The 21,464-nt window shown below is 36.7% G+C and overlaps 1 protein-coding gene across 1 annotated transcript in view; it reads left to right on the top strand.

The window, feature by feature from the left end:
* Positions 1 to 21,464, top strand: part of pitpnc1b (phosphatidylinositol transfer protein cytoplasmic 1b) — a 61,630-nt gene that overhangs the window by 34,799 nt on the left and 5,367 nt on the right. Inside the window, exons 7-9 of the mRNA XM_061915300.1 lie at positions 5,224 to 5,379; positions 8,755 to 8,818; positions 14,800 to 14,877. Of these exons, the coding sequence (XP_061771284.1) occupies positions 5,224 to 5,379; positions 8,755 to 8,818; positions 14,800 to 14,877 (298 nt within the window). The remainder of the gene's footprint in view (positions 1 to 5,223; positions 5,380 to 8,754; positions 8,819 to 14,799; positions 14,878 to 21,464) is intronic.

Below are 21,464 nucleotides of genomic sequence, written 5' to 3'. Positions count from 1 at the left end.
TTTTTTATATGGCAAACACAAAATATGCAACATTTTCCCCCAAAAAATATCTCAAAGTGGAAAATTTAAACGGAATAGGTCAATAATTCATAATGACATTGATTTTGATTCATTATTATTTTTTAAAGCTTGGTGTTATTAGAGTAAACATTGCAATATTTTCTTGTTACATTTCACCCGTTTTCTCTTTTATATCACTTTTTACGTTTTGAAAATTTTTCAATCGTATTTTTAAAATGTACTGTGGGGCCATTAAAAAATGGCCCCCGGGCCGCACTTTGGACACCCCTGTTTTAAGGGGAAGCAAATGTGTGGGCTGCAGACGTCAAATACTGGTGCACAGCTCAAGGAAAACAGGATTGTTTTGTGGATCCCATTGTAAGTTGGCCAAATCACGTATTTGTGGTAACAAATCTGGTGAAAATGACTGCTGTCATGTGATTATAAGAATAAGGTATGACAATGCAGACGGGTGTGCCGCTGGTGTGGCCCCAGGGTGCACGTCTGAGGCCGCTCACTGGTGCTCCACTCAGTGCTCGGGGAGTAATATATAGTCGTCAGATAAAACACACTTCATAGGGAAAATGTTTGAAATAATAATTGTTGTAGTCGCCATAGATTTCATTACCTTCTATTTAGCTTTTATTTACCGTCTAATCTACCTTTCTTCAGATTATTTTTATCTTCATTTAACTTCTATTTACATTCTATTTTACCTTCTTGTACCTTTTTAACCTTTTATTTACCCTACTTTACCTTATTTTACCTTCAATTTAACTCCCTCTTCCTTTTTACCTCCTATATTACCTTCATATACTTCCAATTTATCTTGCGTACTTACCTAATTACCTTCTTTTACATTATTGTAAGCTAGTATTTACCTTATATTCACCTTCCTTTACCCTTGCAACCTTCTATTCACCTTTGTCTACTTTCTTTATTTTCTTTTATTTACCCTCCTTGATCTTAATTTACCTATTGTTTACCTTCTATTGACCGTATTTTACCTTCTTGCGCCTTTTTAACCTTTTATTTACCCTACTTTACCGTATTTTACCTTTAATCTACCTCCCTCTACCTTTTTACCTCCTATATTACCTTCATATACTTCCAATTTATCTTGCGTACCACCTAATTACCTTCTTTTACCTTATTGTAAGCTAGTATTTACCATCTATTTAACTTCCTTTACCCTTGCAACGTTCTATTCACCTTTTTCTACTTTCTTGCGCTTTTTAACCTTCCGTTACCTGCCATTCACCTTCTTTTACCAAATTCAACTTCTTGTACCTTTTTTAGCACCTATTTTACCTTTTTTAACCTATTTACCTTTCTTTACCTTCCATTTACCTTCTCTTACTTTTTATTTACCTTTATTTACCATGTGTATGTTACTTTCCCTTACCTATTCCACTTTACTGTTCTTTACCTTCTATTTATCTTCTTTTCACCTTCATTTACCTTCCTGAACTTTGTTTACTTTCCTTTTCCTTCCGTTTACCTTCTTTTACCTTTTATTCAACTTCTTGTACCTTTTTCACCACCTATATTACTCGTTTTACACTCTATTTACCTTGATGTTTTACCTTCCATTTACCTTTTTTACCTTCTCTTTACCTTCAATTTACTTTTATTTACCTTTTATTTATATTATATTCACCTTTGTTTACTTTTGTGTACTTTGTTTACCTTCCTTTACCTTCCATTAACTATCTTCTTCATTTTATTCAACTTCTTGTACCTTTTTACCACATATAATACATTTTTTTACCCTCTATTTACTTTTTTTAATCTCCTTTTTACCATTCTTTACCATCTAATTACCTTCTCTTACAGTTTAACTTCATCACCTCCTGTTTGCTTTTATTTACCAATGTTTACCTTCCTTTGCCTTCCATGTTTTACCTTTTATTCAACTTCTTGTATCTTTTTGTACCACTTATATTACTTTTTTTACCCTCTATTTACCTTACCTGCTATTTACATCTCTTTACCTTCCATTCACCTCCCCTTTCCTTTTAACTTCATTACCTCCTATTTGCTTTTCTTTACCTTTTCCTTACCTTCTAACCACCTTTGTTTACCTTCTTGTACTTTGTTGACCTTCCATGTACATTCTTTTACTTTAAATTCAACTTCTTGTGCCTTTTTCACAACCTGTAATACCTTTTTATTCTCTATTTTCCTTATTTTTTTACCTCCTATTTACCTTTCATTTCCCTTCATTTACCATGGCGTTATCTTTCCTGACCTATATCTCTTCACCTTTAATTTACTTTTATTTACCTTTTATTTATCTTCTATTCACCTTTGTTTACTTTCGTGTACTTTGTTTATCTTCCTTTACCTTCCATTAACCTTCTTTTTCATTTTATTCAACTTCTTGTACTTTTTTACCACAAAGAATCATTTTTTACCCTCTTTTTACTTTATTTGTATCTCCTTTTTACCTTTCTTTACCTTCCTATTACCTTCTCTTACAGTTTAACTTCATTTCCTCCCTTTTGCTTTTGTTGACCTTCCTCTATCTTCCATGTACCTTCTTTTACCTTATATTCAACCTCTTGAATCTTTTTTAACCACCTATGTTACCTTTTTTTATGCTCTATTTACCATACCTGTTATTTACATTTATTTACCTTCCATTCACCTTCTCTTACCTTTTAACTTCCCTACCCCCTATTTACTTTTCTTTACCTTTTCCTTACCTTCTATCCACCTTTGTTTACCTTCTTGTACTTTGTTCACCTTTAATGTACCTTCTTTTACCTTTTATTCAACTTCTTAGGCTTTTTTTTTCATATTGTATTACCTTTTTTAACCCTTTATTTACCTTACCTCCTATTTACCTTTTAACTTTTATTAACCTTTCATTTACCATTTCTATATTACCTTTCCTGACCTATTTTAGTTATTTATATTCTCTTCACCTTCAATGTACTTTCCTTTACCTTCTATTTATCTCGTATTCACCTTTGTTTACCTTCTTATACTTTATTTACCTTCTTTCACCTTCCATTTACCTTCTTTTACCTTTTATTCAACTTCTTCTACCATTTTTACCACCAATATTACCTTTTTTTTACACTTAATTTACCTCATTTTGTACTTCCCTTACCCTTATTACCAGTAATCCTCCTATTCGAGTCCAAGAAAAATAGGTAATTGACGACAACTTAGTCTACACTGATAAGATTAACGTTTTTTTGTCCTCAACATCCAACATTAATCAATCAATGATTATTTATATAGCCGTAAATCACTAGTGTCTCAAAGGGCTGCACAAACCACAACACAAACCACAACGACATCCTCGGTAGAGCCCACATAAGGGCAAGGAAAAACTCACACCCAGTGGGACGTCGGTGACAATGATGACTATGAGAACCTTGGAGAGGACCGCATATGTGGGCAACCCCCCTCCCCCTAGGGGAACTGAAAGCAATGGATGTCGAGCGGGTCTAACATGATATTGTGAAAGTTCAATCCATAGTGGATCCAACACAGCCGCGAGAGTCCAGTCCAAAGTGGATCCAACACAGCCGCGAGAGTCCAGTCCAAAGTGGATCTAACACAGCCGCGAGAGTTCAGTCCAAAGTGGATCCAACACAGCCGTGAGAGTCCAGTCCAAAGTGGATCCAACACAGTAGCGAGAGTCCCGTCCACAGTGGAGCCAACAGGAAACCATCCCTAGCGGAGGCGGATCAGCAGCGCAGAGATGTCCCCAGCTGATACACAGGCGAGCGGTCCATCCTGGGTCCAGGCTCTGGGCGAGCGGTCCATCCTGGGTCCCGACTCTGGACAGCCAGTACTTCATCCATGGCCACCGGACCGGACCCCCTCCACAAGGGAGAGTGGGACAGAGGAGAAAAAGAAAAGAAACGGTAGATCAACTGGTCTAAATAGGGAGTCTATTTAAAGGCTAGAGTATACAAATGAGTTTTAAGGTGAGACTTGAATGCTTCTACTGAGGTGGCATCTCGAACTGTTACCGGGAGGGCATTCCAGAGTACTGGAGCCCGAATGGAAAACGCACGCAGACTTTTTTTGGGCTTTGGGAATCACTAATAAGCCGGAGTCCTTTGAACGCAGATGTCTTGCCGGGACATATGGTACAATACAATCGGCAAGATAGGATGGAGCTAGACCGTGTAGTATTTTATACGTAAGTAGTAAAACCTTAAAGTCACAACTTAAGTGCACAGGAAGCCAGTGCAGGTGAGCCAGTACAGGCGTAATGTGATCAAACTTTCTTGTTCTTGTCAAAAGTCTAGCAGCCGCATTTTGTACCAACTGTAATCTTTTAATGCTAGACATGGGGAGACCCGAAAATAATACGTTACAGTAATCGAGACGAGACGTAACAAAGGCATGGATAATGATCTCAGCGTCGCTAGTGGACAAAATGGAGCGAATTTTAGCGATATTACGGAGATGAAAGAAGGCCGTTTAGTAACGCTTTTAATGTGTGCCTCAAAGGAGAGAGTTGGGTGGAAGATAATACCCAGATTCTTTACCGAGTCGCCTTGTTTAATTGTTTGGTTGTCAAATGTTAAAGTTGTATTATTAAATAGAGGTCGGTGTCTAGCAGGACCGATAATCAGCATTTCTGTTTTTTTGGCGTTGAGTTGCAAAAAGTTAGCGGACATCCACTGTTTGATTTCATTAAGACACGCCTCCAGCTGACTACAATCTGGCGTGTTGGTCAGCTTTAGGAGCATGTAGAGTTGGGTGTCATCAGCATAGCAGTGAAAGCTAATACCGTATTTGTGTATGATGTCACCTAGCGGCAGCATGTAAATACTAAAGAGTGCAGGGCCAAGGACCGAACCCTGGGGAACTCCACATGTCACTTTAACATAGTCCGAGGTCACATTATGGGAGACGCACTGCATCCTGTCAGTAAGATAAGAGTTCAACCAAGACAAGGCTAAGTCTGACATACCAATACGTGTTTTTATACGCTCTAATAAAATATTATGATCAACGGTATCGAAAACAGCGCTAAGATCGAGGAGCATCAATATAGATGACGCATCAGAATCCATCGTCATGACATCCAACATACGCCCTGGAGAGCTTTTTAATCAGCCTTCTGTCCGCTGTGAGCGCTGCCACGGCGCTCCTACATCTCCTCCCCCGGTGCCTCCGGCGGGACCTCTTTTTTCCGCACACTCTGCAACTTTATCTGCTTTAGGAGCGCGCTGTGTTTGTTGTGCGCAGGACCTGTCTCGCTGGCAGTCCGCTAAAACCGAGCGGGGGCCCCTGGAGGTCGGCTGGAAGGACCAGCACAGGCCCATCATGTGCTCCTACAAGAGGGTGCGGTGCAGCTTCGAGGTGTTCGGCCTCCAGACCAAGACCGAGGAGTTCATCCACAGGGTGAGCAAAAACTGGGTGGTTTAATCCCATTTTTGAAAAGAAAACGGGATCAAGTTCAACTGTTTTGGGGTAATAATTTGGTTTTCTTTAGTGCATTTAAACGTACGTTAAATACTCCATTCAGTAACATTAGCATCCATCAAGTACCAAAACATACAAACCCCGTTTCCATATGAGTTGGGAAATTGTGTTAGGTGTAAATATAAACAGAATACAATGATTTGCAAATCATTTTCAACCCATATTCAGTTGAATATGCTACAAAGACAACATATTTGATGTTCAAACTGATAAACATTCTTTTTTGTTGCAAATAATCATTAACTGTAAAATTTAATGCCAGCAACACGTGACAAAGGAGTTGGGAAAGGTGGCAATAAATACTGATAAAGTTGAGGAATGCTCATCAAACACTTATTTGGAACATCCCACAGGTGTGCAGGCTAATTGGGAACAGGTGGGGGCCATGATTGGGTTTAAAAGCAGCTTCCATTAAATGCTAAGTAATTCCCAAACAAGAATGGGGTGAGGGTCACCAATTTCTAAGCAAATTGTCAAACAGTTTTAGAACAACATTTCTCAACGAGCTATTGCAAGGAATTTAGGGATTTTACCATCTACGGTACGTAAAATCATCAAAAGGTTCAGAGAATCTGGAGAAATCACTGCACGTAAGCAATGATATTACGGACCTTTGATCCCTCCATCAGTGTGTAAAGGATATCACCACATTGGCTCAGGAACACTTCATAAAACCACTGTCAGTAACTACAGTTGGTCGCTACATCTGTAAGTGCAAGTTAAGACTCTGCTATGCAAAGCAAAACCCATTTATCAAAAACACCTGGGAACGCCGCCGGCTTCGCTGGGCCCGAGCTCATCTAAGATGGACTGATGCAAAGTGGAAAGGTGTTCTGTGGTCTGACGAGTCCACATTTCAAATTATATTTGGAAACTGTGGACGTGGTGTCCTCCGGAACAAGGAGGAAAATAACCATCCGGATTGTTATAGGCGCAAACTTGAAAAGCCAGCATGTGTGATGGTATGGGGGTGTATTGGTGCCCAAGGCATGGGTGACTTACACATCTGTGAAGGCACCATTAATGCTGAATGGTCCATACAGGTTTTGGAGCAACATATGTTGTCATCCAAGCAATGTTATCATGGACGCCCCTGCTTATTTCAGCAAGACAATGCCAAGCCACGTGTTACAACAGCGTGGTTTCGTAGTAAAAGAGTGCGGGTACTTTCCTGGCCCGCCTTCAGTCCAGACCTGTCTCCCATCGAAAATGTGTGGCGCATTATGAAGCGTAAAATACGACAGCGGAGACCCTGGACTGTTGAACGACTGAAGCTCTACATAAAACAAGAATGGAAAAGAATTCCACTTTCAAAGCTTCAACAATTAGTGTCCTCAGTTCCCAAACGTTTATTGAGTGTTGTTAAAAGAAAAGGTGATGCAACACAGTGGTGAACATGCCCTTTCCCAACTACTTTGGCACGTGTTGCAGCCATGAAATTATAAGTTGATTATTATCTGCAAAAAATAAAAAAGTTTATGAGTTTGAACATCAAATATGTTGTCTTTGTAGTGCATTCAATTGAATATGGGTTGATAAGGATTGTCATACAGGGATTGAATGACTCCAAGTTGTATACCTGCTAAATTAACTTTAAAAAGCTAGCACGCTAACATTAGCGTTCATCAAGTACCAAAACATAAGAGTCCAATTTATAAACCTGCTAAAATAACTTGAAAAAAGTTAGAGCGCTAACATTAGCATCCATCAAGTACCAAAACATATGACTCCAAGTTGTATGCCTGCTAAATTAACTTGAAAAAAGCTTTAATGCCAACATTAGCATCTCTCAAGTACCGAAACATATGACTCTAAGTTGTATACCTGCTAAATTAACTTGAAACAAGCAAGCGGGCTAATATTAGCATCCATCAAGTACCAAAACATATGACTCCAAGTTGTATACCTGCTAAATTAACTTGAAAAAAGCTAGTAGGCTAACATTAGCATCCATCAAATACCAAAACATATGACTCCAAGTTGTATACCTGCTAAATTACCTTGAAAAAAGCTAGCGGGCTATCATTAGCATCCATCAAGTACCAAAACATATGACTCCAAGTTGTATACCTGCTAAATTTACTTTAAAAAAGCTAGCACGCTAACATTAGCATCCATCAAATACCAAAACATATGACTCCAAGTTGTATACCTGCTAAATTAACTTGGAAAAAAGGTAGCATGCTAACATTAACATTCATCAAGTACCAAAACATATGACTCTGAGCTTTATACCTGCTAAATTAACTTGAAAAAAGCTAGCACGCTAGCTTTAGCATCCATCAAGTACCAAAAGATATTACTCCAAGTTCTATACCTGCTAAATTAACTTCGAAAAAGCTAGCACGCTAACATTAGCATCCATCAAGTACCAAAATATATGACTCCAAGTTGTATACCTGCTAAATTAACATGAAAAAAGCTATCGGGCTGACATTAGCATCCATCAAGTACCAAAACATATGACTCCAAGTTGTGTACCTGCTAAATTAAATTGAAAAAAGCTAACATGCTAACATTAGCATCCATCAAATACCAAAACATGTGACTCCAAGTTGTATACCTGCTAAATTAACTTGGAAAAAAGGTAGCATGCTAACATTAACATTCATCAAGTACCAAAACATATGACTCTGAGCTTTATACCTGCTAAATTAACTTGAAAAAAGCTAGCACGCTAGCTTTAGCATCCATCAAGTACCAAAAGATATTACTCCAAGTTCTATACCTGCTAAATTAACTTGGAAAAAGCTAGCACGCTAACATTAGCGTCCATCAAGTACATAAACATATGACTCCAGGTTGTATACCTGCTAAATTAACTTAAAAAAGCTAGAACGCTAACATTACCGTTCATCAAGTACCAAAACATAAGAGTCCAATTTATAAACCTGCTAAAATAACTTGAAAAAAGTTAGAGCGCTAACATTAGCATCCATCAAGTACCAAAACATTTGACTCCAAGTTGTATGCCTGCTAAATTAACTTGAAAAAAGCTTGAATGCTAACATTAGCATCTCTCAAGTACCAAAACATATGACTTCAAGTTGTATACCTGCTAAATTAACATGAAAAAAGCTAGTGGGCTAACATTAGCATCCATCAAGTACCAAAACATATGACTCCAAGTTCTATACCTGCTAAATTTACTTGAAAAAAGCTGACATGCTAAGGTTTGGCTCCCTCAAATTTGGCAGCTGAGGTCGCCTCCATTAACCCTGTGTAACGTAAATGGGCTGCTACGCTAAAACCAAAACACAGATTGAAAATTTTGATTCCTGTCGTCATTTGCAGAACATCCGGGACATCCTCCTGGTGGGCCACAGGCAAGCCGTGGCATGGGTGGACGAATGGCACGGTAAGTGGGAAAAACACACTAAATATTCCATAGGGCAGGGGCACATTGGTTAGCATGCTAGCTTTTTTTTTTAACATATTTTAGGTATAAACCTCAACGTCAAATATTTTATTACTTGACAAATGTTAGCATTTCTTCAGCAGATTTTGCAAGTGTACACCTCGGAGTCATATATTTTAGTATTGATGCATGCTAATTTTAGCATGCTAGTATTTTTGCACATATTTTAGGTTTAAACCTCAACATCATACATTTTATTACTTGACAATTGTTAGCATTTTTTTTCAGCATATTTTGCGATTTTGTAATCCAGTTTATTTTGATATTTGATGCATGCTAATTTTAGCATCTTACCTTTTTTTTGTAAATATTTTAGGTGTAAACCTCAACAGAAACTATTTTGTTACCTGACAAAAGTTAGCATTTTTTCAGCATATTTTGCGAATGTACACCTCGTAGTAATATATTTTTGATATTTGATGCATGCTAATTTTAGCATGCTAGCTTTTTTTGCACATATTTTAGGTACAAACCTCAATGAAAAATATTCTAATACCTGACAAATGTTAGCATTTCTTTCAGCATATTTTGCGATTTTACACCTCGGAGTAATCCAGTTTATTTTGGTATTTTTTTATGCATGCTAATTTTAGCCTCTACCTTTTTTTTTTGCACATGTTTTAGGTATAAACCTCAAAGTCAAATATTTTATTACTTGACAAATGTTAGCATTTTTTCAGCATATTTTGCAAGCGTACACCTCGGAGTCATATATTTTAGTATTAATGCATGCTAAATTTAGCATGCTAGCTTATTTTGCACATATTTTTAGTATAAACTTCAACATCAAATATTTTATTACTTGACGAATGTTAGCATTATTTCAGTATATTTTGCGAGTGTACACCTTGGAGTCATATATTTGGGTATTTGATTAGCATGCCAATGTTAGCATGGTAGACATATTTTAGGTTTCAACATCAAAGTCAAATATTTTATTAATTGACAAATGTTAGCATTTTTCAGCATATTTTGCGAGTGTACACCTCAGAATAATATATTTTTTTATTTGATGCATGCTAATTTTAGCATGCTAGCTTTTTTTGCACATATTTTAGGTGTAAACCTCAGTCATATTTTATTATTTGACAAATGTTAGCACTTTTTCACCATATTTTGCAAGTGTACACCTCAGAGTAATATATTTAAAAGTTAGCATTTTAGCATGCTACCATTAGCATTCTGTTTTTTTTGTTTGTTTGTTTGTTTTTTTAGATATTTTAGCAGGTATACACCTCATACTCATATAGTTTGGTACTTTATGCATGGTAATGTCAGCATGCTAGAAAGTTAGGTAATTTTGCTGCTATACACCTCCATGTCATATATGTTGGTACTTGACAAACAAGTTGACAAATAATGAAGTTAGCATTTTAGCATGCTAAAAATAGCATGCTACCTTTTTAAAGTTAATTTAGCACGTAATTTTTCGGTACTCAACATTTACTGAAGTTAGCATTTTTAGCATGCTAACATTAGCATTGTAGCTTTCATTTAGTAAATATTTTGGTACTCAAAGCATGCTGAAGTTGCCATTCTAGCATGCTAACATCAGCATGCTAGCTTTTTCTCAGTTTTTTTGTCAGGTACAGACCTCAGAGTCATATATTTTGGTACTTGACGCATGCTTTTGTTAGCATGTTAGCTTTTTTAATAATTTTGCAGATATACACCTCCGAGTCACATAGTTCGGTACTTGACAAATAAGTTAACAAATAGTGACGTTAGCATTTTAGCATGCTAAAATTAGCATAGTAGCTTTCATTTTGTTAATAATTTAGTACTCGAAACATGCTAATGTTAGCATTTTTTGATAATTTTGCAGATATACACCTCCGAGTCATTCATTTTGGTGCTTGACAAGCAAGTTGACAATTAGGGAAGTTAGAATTTTAGCATACTAACAATAGCATTGTACCTTTCATTTAGTTAATATTTCGGTACTCGAAGCATGCTAATGTTAGCATTTTTTGATAATTTTGCAGATACACGACTCCGAGTCTTATAGTTTGATACTTGACAAACAAGTTCACAAATAGTGAAGTTAGCATTTTAGCACGCTAAAATTAGCATAGTAGCTTTCATTTGATAAATATTTTGGTGCTCAAAGCATGCTAAAGTTGCCATTCTTTTTCTCAGTTTTTTCGTCAGGTACATACCTCAGAGTCATATATTGTGGTACTTGACGCATGCTTATGTTAGCATGTTAGTATTTGTTGTACATTGTATTTTGGTACTTGACAAACAAGTTGACAAATAATGAAGTAAGCATTTTAGCATGCTAACAATAGCATGCTACAATTTTTAAGTTAATTTAGTAAGTCATTTTTCGGTACTCAACATTTGCTGGAGTACGCATTTTAGCATGTAGCTTTCAATTAGTTCATGTTTTGGTACTGGAAGCATGCTGAAGTTGCATACACTTTAGAGTCATATATTTTGGTACTTGACACATGCTAATGTTAGCATGTTAGCATGTTTTGATAATGTTGAAGATATAGCATTCTACCTTTTTGTAAGTTAATTTAGCAAGTATACACCTCGGAGTCATTTTTCGGTCCCGACATTTGCTGAAGTTAGCATCTTAGCATGCTAAAATTAGCATATTAGCTTTCATTTAGTTCATATTTTGGTACTAGAAGCATGCTGAAGTTGCATACACTTTAGAGTTATATATTTTGGTACTTGACACATGTTAATATTAGCATGTTAGCATGTTTTGATCATTTTGAAGATATAGCATGCAACCTTTTTTTAAGTTAATTTAGCAAGTATACGCCACGGTCATTTTTCAGTACTCGAAATTTGCTGAAGTTAGCATTTTAGCACGCTAATATTAGCATTGTAGCTTTCAATTAGTTCATATTTATGTACTGGAAGCATGCTGAAGTTGCATACACTTTAGAGTCATATATTTTGGTACTTGACACATGCTAATGTTAGCATGTTAGCATGTTTTGATAATTTTGAAGATATAGCATGCTACCTTTTTTTAAGTTAATTTAGCAAGTATACGCCTCAGAGTCATTTTTCGTTACTCGACATTTGCTGAAGTTAGCATTTTAGCATGCTAACATTAGCATTGTAGCTTTCATTTGGGTTATATGTTGGGACTGGAAAGCATGCTGAAGTTGTATACACCTCAAAGTCATACATTTTGGTACTTGACGCATGCTAATGTTAGCATGTTAGCATTTTTTTAATATAATTTTGCAGATATACACCTCCGAGTGACATATTTTGGTACTTGATGTATGCTAATGTTAGCATTTTGTATATATTTTTTAATAATTTTACAACTATACACCGGAGAATCACATATATTCACATATATCACATATATTTATACATATATTTATATAATGCTAAGCCAAATTGTATTTTATTATAATTATTTGTGTCTGCATTCCACACACGGAGCCCTGACGCACAAGGAGTGGCACATGCGGTAGAGTGAGGCTTGCCGGAGGGCACATCAATAGTCCTGAGGAAAAAGATTGGCTTTTTTTTTTCTTTTGCAGCCTTCAGCGCTGTCTGCGTCGCACTGGCTATGATAACATGTGTTCCCAGCCCCCTCCTGCCCCAGCACTGGGAGTGACGTGCAGGGTTAGCGCTCATCTTCTGTCTTGCTTGACTTTGATGTTTGCTAATTTGATGTTAAAAATGAGGGGCTGCAGATGTAGATTTTGATAGTAGTCAGTAATCTATCCGTTAGTTTGATGTGATGAAACACACTTTGTAGTCCCAAACCCTATTTCAGGGAAAATAGTCCAAATAAATATTGTTGCACCTGTTGCCTTCTTTTATCTTCTATTTACCTTATTTGCATTTGGCTTTTATTTACCCTGTTTTATTTCCTTGTATGCTCTTGTATCTTTTTTACACTTTTTACTTACCTTCTTTTAACTTCCATTTACATGTTTTACCTTTTTTTTACCTTTTATTTTGCATACTATCTTCTATTTACCTTTTACACTTTTCATCTACCTTTGATTTACCTTCTATTAACCCTACTATACTTCATTGTAACCTTTTTTTTACTTTCTACTTACCTTCTTTTGACTCCCATTTACATAATTTACCTTTGATTTACCTTCCATTTACCTTTAATTTTGTTTTCTGTTATCTTTTGTTTACCTAATTTGTATTTGATTTACCTTTTATTCAGGGACGGCGTGGCGCAGTGGGAGAGTTGCCGTGCGCAACCCGAGGGTCCCTGGTTCAAATCCCACCCAGTACCAACCTCGTCACGTCCGTTGTGTCCTGAGCAAGACACTTCACCCTTGCTCCTGATGGGTGCTGGTTGGCGCCTTGCATGGCAGCTCCCTCCATCAGTGTGTGAATGTGTGTGTGAATGGGTAAATGAGGAAGTAGTGTCAAAGCGCTTTGAGTACCTTGAAGGTAGAAAAGCGCTATACAAGTACAACCCATTTATTTATTTACCTTTTTTTACTTCCTTGTACCCTCCTGTAACCTTTGTTACGTTCTACTTACTTAACTTCCATTTCCATGTTTTACCTATTATGTAGCTTCTATTTACCTTTTATTTTGTCTTTCTATTTACCTTCTTCACCTATGACTGACCTTTTATTTACCCTATTTTACTTCCTTGTATGCTCTTGTATCTTTTTTAATATCTTTACTTACCTTCTTTTAACACCCATTGACATGTTTTACCTTTTTTATTTACGTTTTATTTTGTATACTATCTTCTATTTACCTTTTACACTTTTCATCTGTCTTTAATTTACCTTCTATTAACCCTAACTTACTTCATCGTATCCTTTTTTACTTTCTACTTACTTTCCTTGACTTCCATTTACATAGTTTACCTTTGATTTACCTTCTATTAACCCTAGTTTACTTCATTGTACCCTTTTTTTTACTTTGTACGTACTTTCTTTTTACTTCCATTTACATAATTTACCTTCCATTTACCTTTTATTTTGTCTTCTGTTAGCTTTTATTCACCTAATTTCTTTTTGATTGACCTTTTATTCACCTTTTTTCACTTCCTTTTACCCTCCTGTACACTTCCATGTTTTACCTATTATGTAGCTTCTATTTACCTTCTATTTTGTCTTCTATTTACCTTCTTCACCTATTATTTACCTTTTCTTTTGCCTTTAATTTACCCTATTTTACTTCCTTGTTTTTTGCCTTCAATTTACCCTATTTTACTTCCTTGTATGCTCTTGTACCTTTGTGTATACTTTTTACTTACCTTCTTTTAACTTCCATTTACGTTTTACCTTTTATTTACCTTTTTTCTGCTTTATTTTATCTTCTATTTTTATTTGCCTTTTTTAACCTTATTTTACTTCCTTGTACCCTTTACTTTCTACTTAGTTTCTTTTAACTTCCATTCACATGGTTTACCTTTTTTTTTACCATTTTATTTTGTCTTTTTTTATTGTCTATTTACCTTCTACACTTAAGTTTTACCTTTTATTTACTTTCTATTAACCATATTGTACTTCCTTCTACCCTCTTGTACCCTTTTTCCACTTTCCACTTAACTTCTTTTAACTTGATCTTACATGTTTTACCTTTTGTTTACCTTCTATTTACCTTTGATTTTGTCTTCCGTTATATTATATTTACCTAATTTGCCGTGCAAAATTTTTCATCTATGTTTACACGTTGTTTCTCTATTTCAGAAGCCATACACCTTACAGCCGTGTTAATTGACACGTGAGCCATGCTAACTGTTAGCATGCCATCGTTAGCACATTTGCTAAGTGTTAGCATTTTTATTGTGCGCATGCTAACGTTGTAGGCTAGCTCTGTAGCTCATTGTGTACAGTTGTAAGCAAAACTGACCGATTCCGGTTCGAATGGAGAATCGATCCTGAAACGAGTCGAATCGTAAGAAAATAACCCGTTTTTTGAAAGCAACGTGTGGGTGTGGGTTTCTGCAGGACTAACTTTGGAGGAGGTGAGAGATTTCGAACTGAAGATGCAAGATAAAACCAACAGCAAAGTCAAACAACATGCAGGTAAGACGCATGAGAAATAAACTGTTGTGTTGGCATCGTCACAGGTGTCCAACTCAAGGCCTGAGGGGCCACATCTGGGGCCCCCACAACGTTTTATATGGCCTTCAATGTTTTTGTTTTAATAAAGTACTTACATTTTTCTTACTGAATGTATATTTTGAATTTTGAAATACTACATTTATATATATATATATATATATATATATATATATATATATATATATATATATATATCCATTTGTTAAGTTAATTTAACAAGTATACACCTCAGAGTAATTTTTTTTGGTACTTGATATTTGCCGAAGTTAGCATGCTAACATTAGCATAGTAGCTTTCATTTAGTGAACCTAGCTGGTATACACCTCAGGGGTATATATTTTGGTACTTGAAGCATGCGGATGTTGCAACTTTAGCATGCTGACATCAGCATGCTAGCTTTTTCTTAGTTATTTTGTCAGGCGTACAGCTCAGAGTCATAAATTGTGGTACTTTCTGCAAACAAATGTTAGCATGTTAGCATTTTTTGTTAAATAATTTTGCAGATACACACCTCCGAGTCATATATTTTGGTACTTCACGCATGCTGAAGTTGCCGTTTTAGCATGCTAAAGTATAGTAAAGTATGTATACGTATATATATATATATATATATATATATATATATATATATATATATATATATATATATATATATATATATATATAGTAAAATGACGGCTTTTATTATAATACCGCCAAAATTCTACATTTTTCTTGTGAAATTGTGACTTTTTTCTGGTAAAATTCCAACTCATTTTTCACAAGTTTTTTATTTATATTTTCATAGTATTTATATATTATTAATGTTTTAAATACACATCTTTATATATCTAGAAAGGCTGGTCCTCAAGAGGGAGGCATTTTTCTCAGGTCCCCAGAAGGTCAGAACTACACAAACGTGTGTGTGTGTGTGTGTATGTGTGTGTGTGTGTGTGTGTGTGTGTGTGTGTGTGTGTGTGTGTGTGTGTGTGTGTGTGTGTGTGTGTGTGTGTTGCAGCCACCTGCTGAACTTGTGCTGCCACCAGACTTCACAACACAAGCACTAGGCTGCAAATGTCAGCTTTAGGGCCGGGGTGGGGGTGGGTGGGGGGCATCTGTGTACATGTACGTGGGCACCCTGCCCCCTGCTGGATAATGTAGCAAACAGCAGTTTGACTCCGCACCAGTGTGTGTGTGTGTGTGTGTCTGTGTGTGTGTGTGGTGTGTGTGTGTGTGTGTGCGATGATGAGGCATCAAGGTACCACAAATCTCCTCGACACGTGCCGCCGCCTTCGCCCCCAACAGGCCGGCCGCCGCCACTACACCGTTCCTAGCGCAGGCCCATTAGTGTTTTTTTATTTTTTTATTTCATCCCTCCGCTGTAATAAAATGAAATGGCTGTCATTTTACCCCCGGGAGTCGTAAAAAGTCGGCCGGTGTGATTGGAATACGGAGCGGGGCTTTAACTAAGCGCACCCGCCCTCGTCCTGCGCGTAAACAAAGTCCTCCTTTTGGAACTTTTTTCCCACCCGGCGTGGTCCGTACCGGAACCTGATCCAGTCAAGTTTGTGTGACTTAAAATAATCAAATAAAATTCAAGCTGCAAGCAGCGATGGACGGGACCGAGTATATATGGAAGTGGCTGAGGAGAAGAAAGTGTGGGCTTCCTAGATATAAGTTAGAACAACACACTACTTTGTATTATATTGTAGTTTTTACCTTCCATAACGTGTCTACTGACAGATATAAGTTAGAACTAGTAGCTACTATTAGCACGTACTTAGACTTACCAACTCGGCGTAATATCTTAACATCGACACACTCTCTCGTCGCAACTCGGCCCTGCTGGGCGGCACCTATAAGTTTACAATTAGTTGTAAAATGTTGGACGGTTGTTTTTACGATATGCAGGCAAACGACAACTTCAAAACTTAGCTACGGCACCTGGCAGCCATCTTGGTATAGACGATCACAGCCCCTCCCTCACGAATGTTGGTGCGTGCGCACCAGCAGCAGACGGTACCGGGAGGAAAAAAGAAGAAAAAAACGTCTCTCTCACTGTGTCTGCGCAGCGGTTCTTTGAAGGCTGAGAAAACCAAAACCGTAGCAGTAATTAAAACTCTTTCATCAACTTTTAATCAGAAAGGTTCAATCTCTTTCCGGTGGTAGTTTGAAGCCGACACGAAAAACGCGCTCAGAGGAGATAATGTTTTAAAAAAAAGTGACCGTTTTTTCCAAAACTTTTGTTTTGAAGATGATTTGCAAACTTCCTGTTGATTTTTGCTGGGGGTTGTTATAATATGAAATGTAGGTCTAAGTGAGACCTACATAGAGCTTTTGTTTCATGTCTCTATGACATTTCTACTGGAAGTTACATGCAGTTTTGTCTGTGTTTTCTTCGTAGGAGCAGTTTTGTCTGTGTTTTATTCTTAGATTCTTAGTAAGTTGAAACCTATATGACACTGCTCTGTGAATTCAATAAAAAGTAACCAGCAGACAACACGATTTTCAACAGTAAATCTATCCTCAAACTGGTTTCATGCTACAAAAACATGTACAAACCCCAAAACCAGTGAAGTTGGCATGGTGTGTAAATTGTAAATAAAAACGGAATACAATGATTTGCAAATCCTTTTCAACTTATATATAATTGAATGGACTGCAAAGACAAGGTACTTGACGTTCGCACTGGAAATCTGTTATTTTGTTGCAAATATTAGCTCATTTGGAATTTGATGCCTGCAACATGTTTCAAAAAAGCTGGCACAAGTGGCAAAAAAGACTGAGAAAGTTGAGGAATGCTTTTCAAACACTTATTTCGAACATCCCACAGGTGAACAGGCTAATTGGGAACATGTGGGTGCCATGATTGGGTATAAAAGCAGCTTTCATGAAATGCTCAGTACTCCACAAACAAGGATGGGGCGAGGGTCACCATTGTGAGAACAAATGCATGAGCAAATTGTCCAACAGTTTAAGAACAACATTTCTCAACAAAGCTTTTGCAAGGAATTTAGGGATTTCACCATCTATGGTCCTTAAAAATCCAAAGGTTCAAAGAATCTGAACAGACAAACATCAAAGTTTTGGTGTTTTCTCAAGGGAGCTTGCTTTGATTGATTGATTTGAGACTTTTATTAGTAGACTGCACAGTACAGTACATATTCCGTACAATTGACCACTTAATGCTAACACCCGAATACGTTTTTCAACTTGTTTAAGTTGGGGTCCACATTAATAAATTCATGGTGAAGCTATTAATGCTAGCGTCATTTATTGAACAAGCGTCAACCTGCAGTCCACATGCATCTTCTGTGTGTGACTGCCACCTACTGGTCACACTTAACTTACACCATATACCAAATAAAATTGTTTCAGGGTCGGCAACTAGAACCAGAATTATTGTGTACATTAAGCGCAACGGGTTATAAGGCGCACCCTCGATTTTTGAGAAAATTAAGTATTTTAAGTGTGCACGATAGTCTGAAAAAGATGTTAATGAACTAATTAATTACATATTAAATTTCATTGCAAACATATTCCTAGACTTGTTTAAGGAAAAGCTGAAAATTTATGATTAGATGTATATCTTGCACAAAAATAAAATGTGCAGTTTATTTTCTATAAATGTATTTCAGGACAAAACATGCATTAAATTAATTTCGAGTATAAAACATTATTTCACAAAAAGTGAGAAAATAAAAATCTGTTTAAGGCCCCAATTTAGCCAGAGGCATCTCTAGAATGGATATTGGTTCTTTTGGTTTTGGGAAATTGAAGACAGATTTTAGCATGGGAATTCTTTATTTATGTTGTAGCGTCACTGGGAGTATTTCCGGGTTTCCCATAATGCTTTGCGGTGCTTGTTGACCATAATTGTTAATAACATGTGTCAGGTTCAAACACTGATGACATCTATTAAACAAGACAAGAAGCAAGGAATTAAACATACAGAATTAAATTTGACTTAATTGAGGAGAAACGCGTACACCTGCACCCCTGTACAGTGTCACCACGCTCTGACGAAAGATTATACGCCTCCTCTTTTATTTGGAATTTCCCTGATTACATTGCAACAGCTGTTTCTAAGGGAGGGGGGTCGTAAACAGCCATCACCTTTGATTACAAAACCGTTAAAAAGAAAAGGTCGGTTCAAAGAAAAGGTCATAAAAGAGTTCAAAGAAGAGGTGTCTGGACCTTCCCCAGATCCTGCTTTCTCTCCACTTTGTAGTTCTTGAGTCAAAACAATATCTCTCTGTTGATTACAATACATGAAAGAAACAGAACACGTTCAAGTTGCTTCCCATCCTACACAGTTTAACAAGCCTTTTACTTGGTAGGATTAAAGACAGCTTTTGTCTGCTTGCTGGGAACTCATTGAAACACAAAGTTCTGTGATAACTTAGATACAATTATTCTAGTATGAATTATAAAAATAAAACCATTATTAAATGTAGTTATTGCTCTTTACATTTGAAAAACAGTGTCATTCTTTGTATTTCAAAATGAATTTTTAATCAACCAATGGTTTAATTCCCAATCATTAAACTAACCTATTTGTGCATATAACTCTCTACAAAAAGAATAGGACCTGTCTTTAGGGGAACATTCTTTTATTCAGGTTAATGCAGTATTTAAAAGAAAATAAGCAATATAAATACATTGGCAAGGAGCATGGTTTAACACAAACATTCTATACAGTAATATTTATATAATATATAATATATATATAATATATAATATTAATATTAATATATATATAATTAATATATATAATATTAATATAATATATGGGGACGGCGTGGCGCAGTGTAAGAGTGGCCGTGCGCAACCCGAGGGTCCCTGGTTCAAATCCCACCTAGTACCAACCTCGTCACGTCCGTTGTGTCCTGAGCAAGACACTTCACCCTTGCTCCTGATGGGTGCTGGCTGGCGCCTTGCATGGCAGCTCCCTCCATCAGTGTGTGAATGTGTGTGTGAATGGGTAAATGTGGAAGTAGTGTCAAAGCGCTTTGAGTACCTTGAAGGTAGAAAAGCGCTATACAAGTACAACCCATTTATTTATTTATTATTTAGATGGCGCTAGAGCGCAATTTGGAGTTTTGAGGTTTTTTGTTTTTTTTATTTGATCGAAATTTTCGCCAGTCCTGTGTTCAGTTTGGTGAGTTTTGAAGCATGTTAAGGGGGTCAAATTACAGCTCAAATAGGCCAAGGTGAGTGTTTTTACAAAACTTTTGTTTTGAAGGGGGAATTGCAAACTTCCTGTTGATTTTTTCTGAAGGATGTCAGTGTATGAAATCTAGGTCTAAGTGAGACCCACATAGAGGTTTTTGTTTCATGTCGCTACGACATTCCTCCAGGAAGTTACAGGCAGTTTTGTCTGTGTTTTCTTCCTAGGGGGCGCTAGAGTTTTGGGGTTAGTTTGCCAGTCCTGATGTGTGTGTCAAATTTGGTGAGTTTTGAAGCATGTTAAGGGGGTCAAATTACAGCTCAAAGCTGGGGAATAATAATAATAAAGAAAGAAAGAATAAAACGCTAGAAATTCAATAGGGTCCTCTGTCCCAAAGGGACATTCGGTCCCTAATAAAATTAAAAATTAAAAATTGATAGCGCACACAAAGCTGATCGACTAAACTTGTGGTCAGGGGGTTGTGTCTCTTAAAGGGCAACTGCACCTGTTTTAATTTTTTTAATGTATTCTAACTCGTAAAATATGGCAAGTAAAAAGTGGCGAACAAAAAAAAAACATCCAAAAACCGCCAACAATACTCCATTAACATTAACAATACTCCATTCGCTATATTGTTATTATAAAGGCTAACTCGGGCCATTTATTTTTAGCAGTGCAAAACTAGCTCATGCTGCTATGTTGACGTATCGAGCTGCTGCATCGCCTCAGAGTTGGTGAAAGTTAATTCCAGGTTATAAATCATGCCTCTCACCTGGATAGTAGAAGGTTGTGGTCAACATAGACCCGGCGATAGCGAGAAAGACGCGAAAAGACGCTCCTTTGCGAAAAACAATGTTCAAACATGTATGTGAACGGACAGACAATGTCTATACATGTATGTGAATGGACATACAATGTTCGTACATTCATGTGGATGAAGTGACAATGTGTAAACGTATGTGAATGCAGAGAAAATGTGTATATGTGTGTGAATAGAGAGACAATGTGTATACATGTATGTGAATGGAGGGACAATGTTTATACATGTATGTGAATGGAGAGACACGGTTTATACATGTATGAGAAAGAAGAGACAATGTTTATACATGTATGTGAATGGAGATACATTTTTCATACATGTATGTGAATGGACAGACCATATGTATTCATATGTGAATGGAGAGACAATGTGTATATGTGTGTGAATGGAGAGACAATGTTCATACATGTATGTGAATGGAGAGACAATGTTATACATGTATGTGAATGGAAAGACTATGTTTAAACATGTATGTTAAAGGGCAGACAATGCTTTGCATTCATATATACACATACACTGTGTATATATATGAATGCAAATGGAGAGACAATGTTTTACGTGTGTGAATGGAGAGAAAAT

This window comes from Nerophis ophidion, linkage group LG11 (genome assembly GCF_033978795.1).
Source record: "Nerophis ophidion isolate RoL-2023_Sa linkage group LG11, RoL_Noph_v1.0, whole genome shotgun sequence".
In the NCBI taxonomy this organism is placed as follows: Eukaryota; Metazoa; Chordata; class Actinopteri; order Syngnathiformes; family Syngnathidae; genus Nerophis; species Nerophis ophidion.
This window is presented reverse-complemented; position numbering and strand designations above follow the sequence as displayed.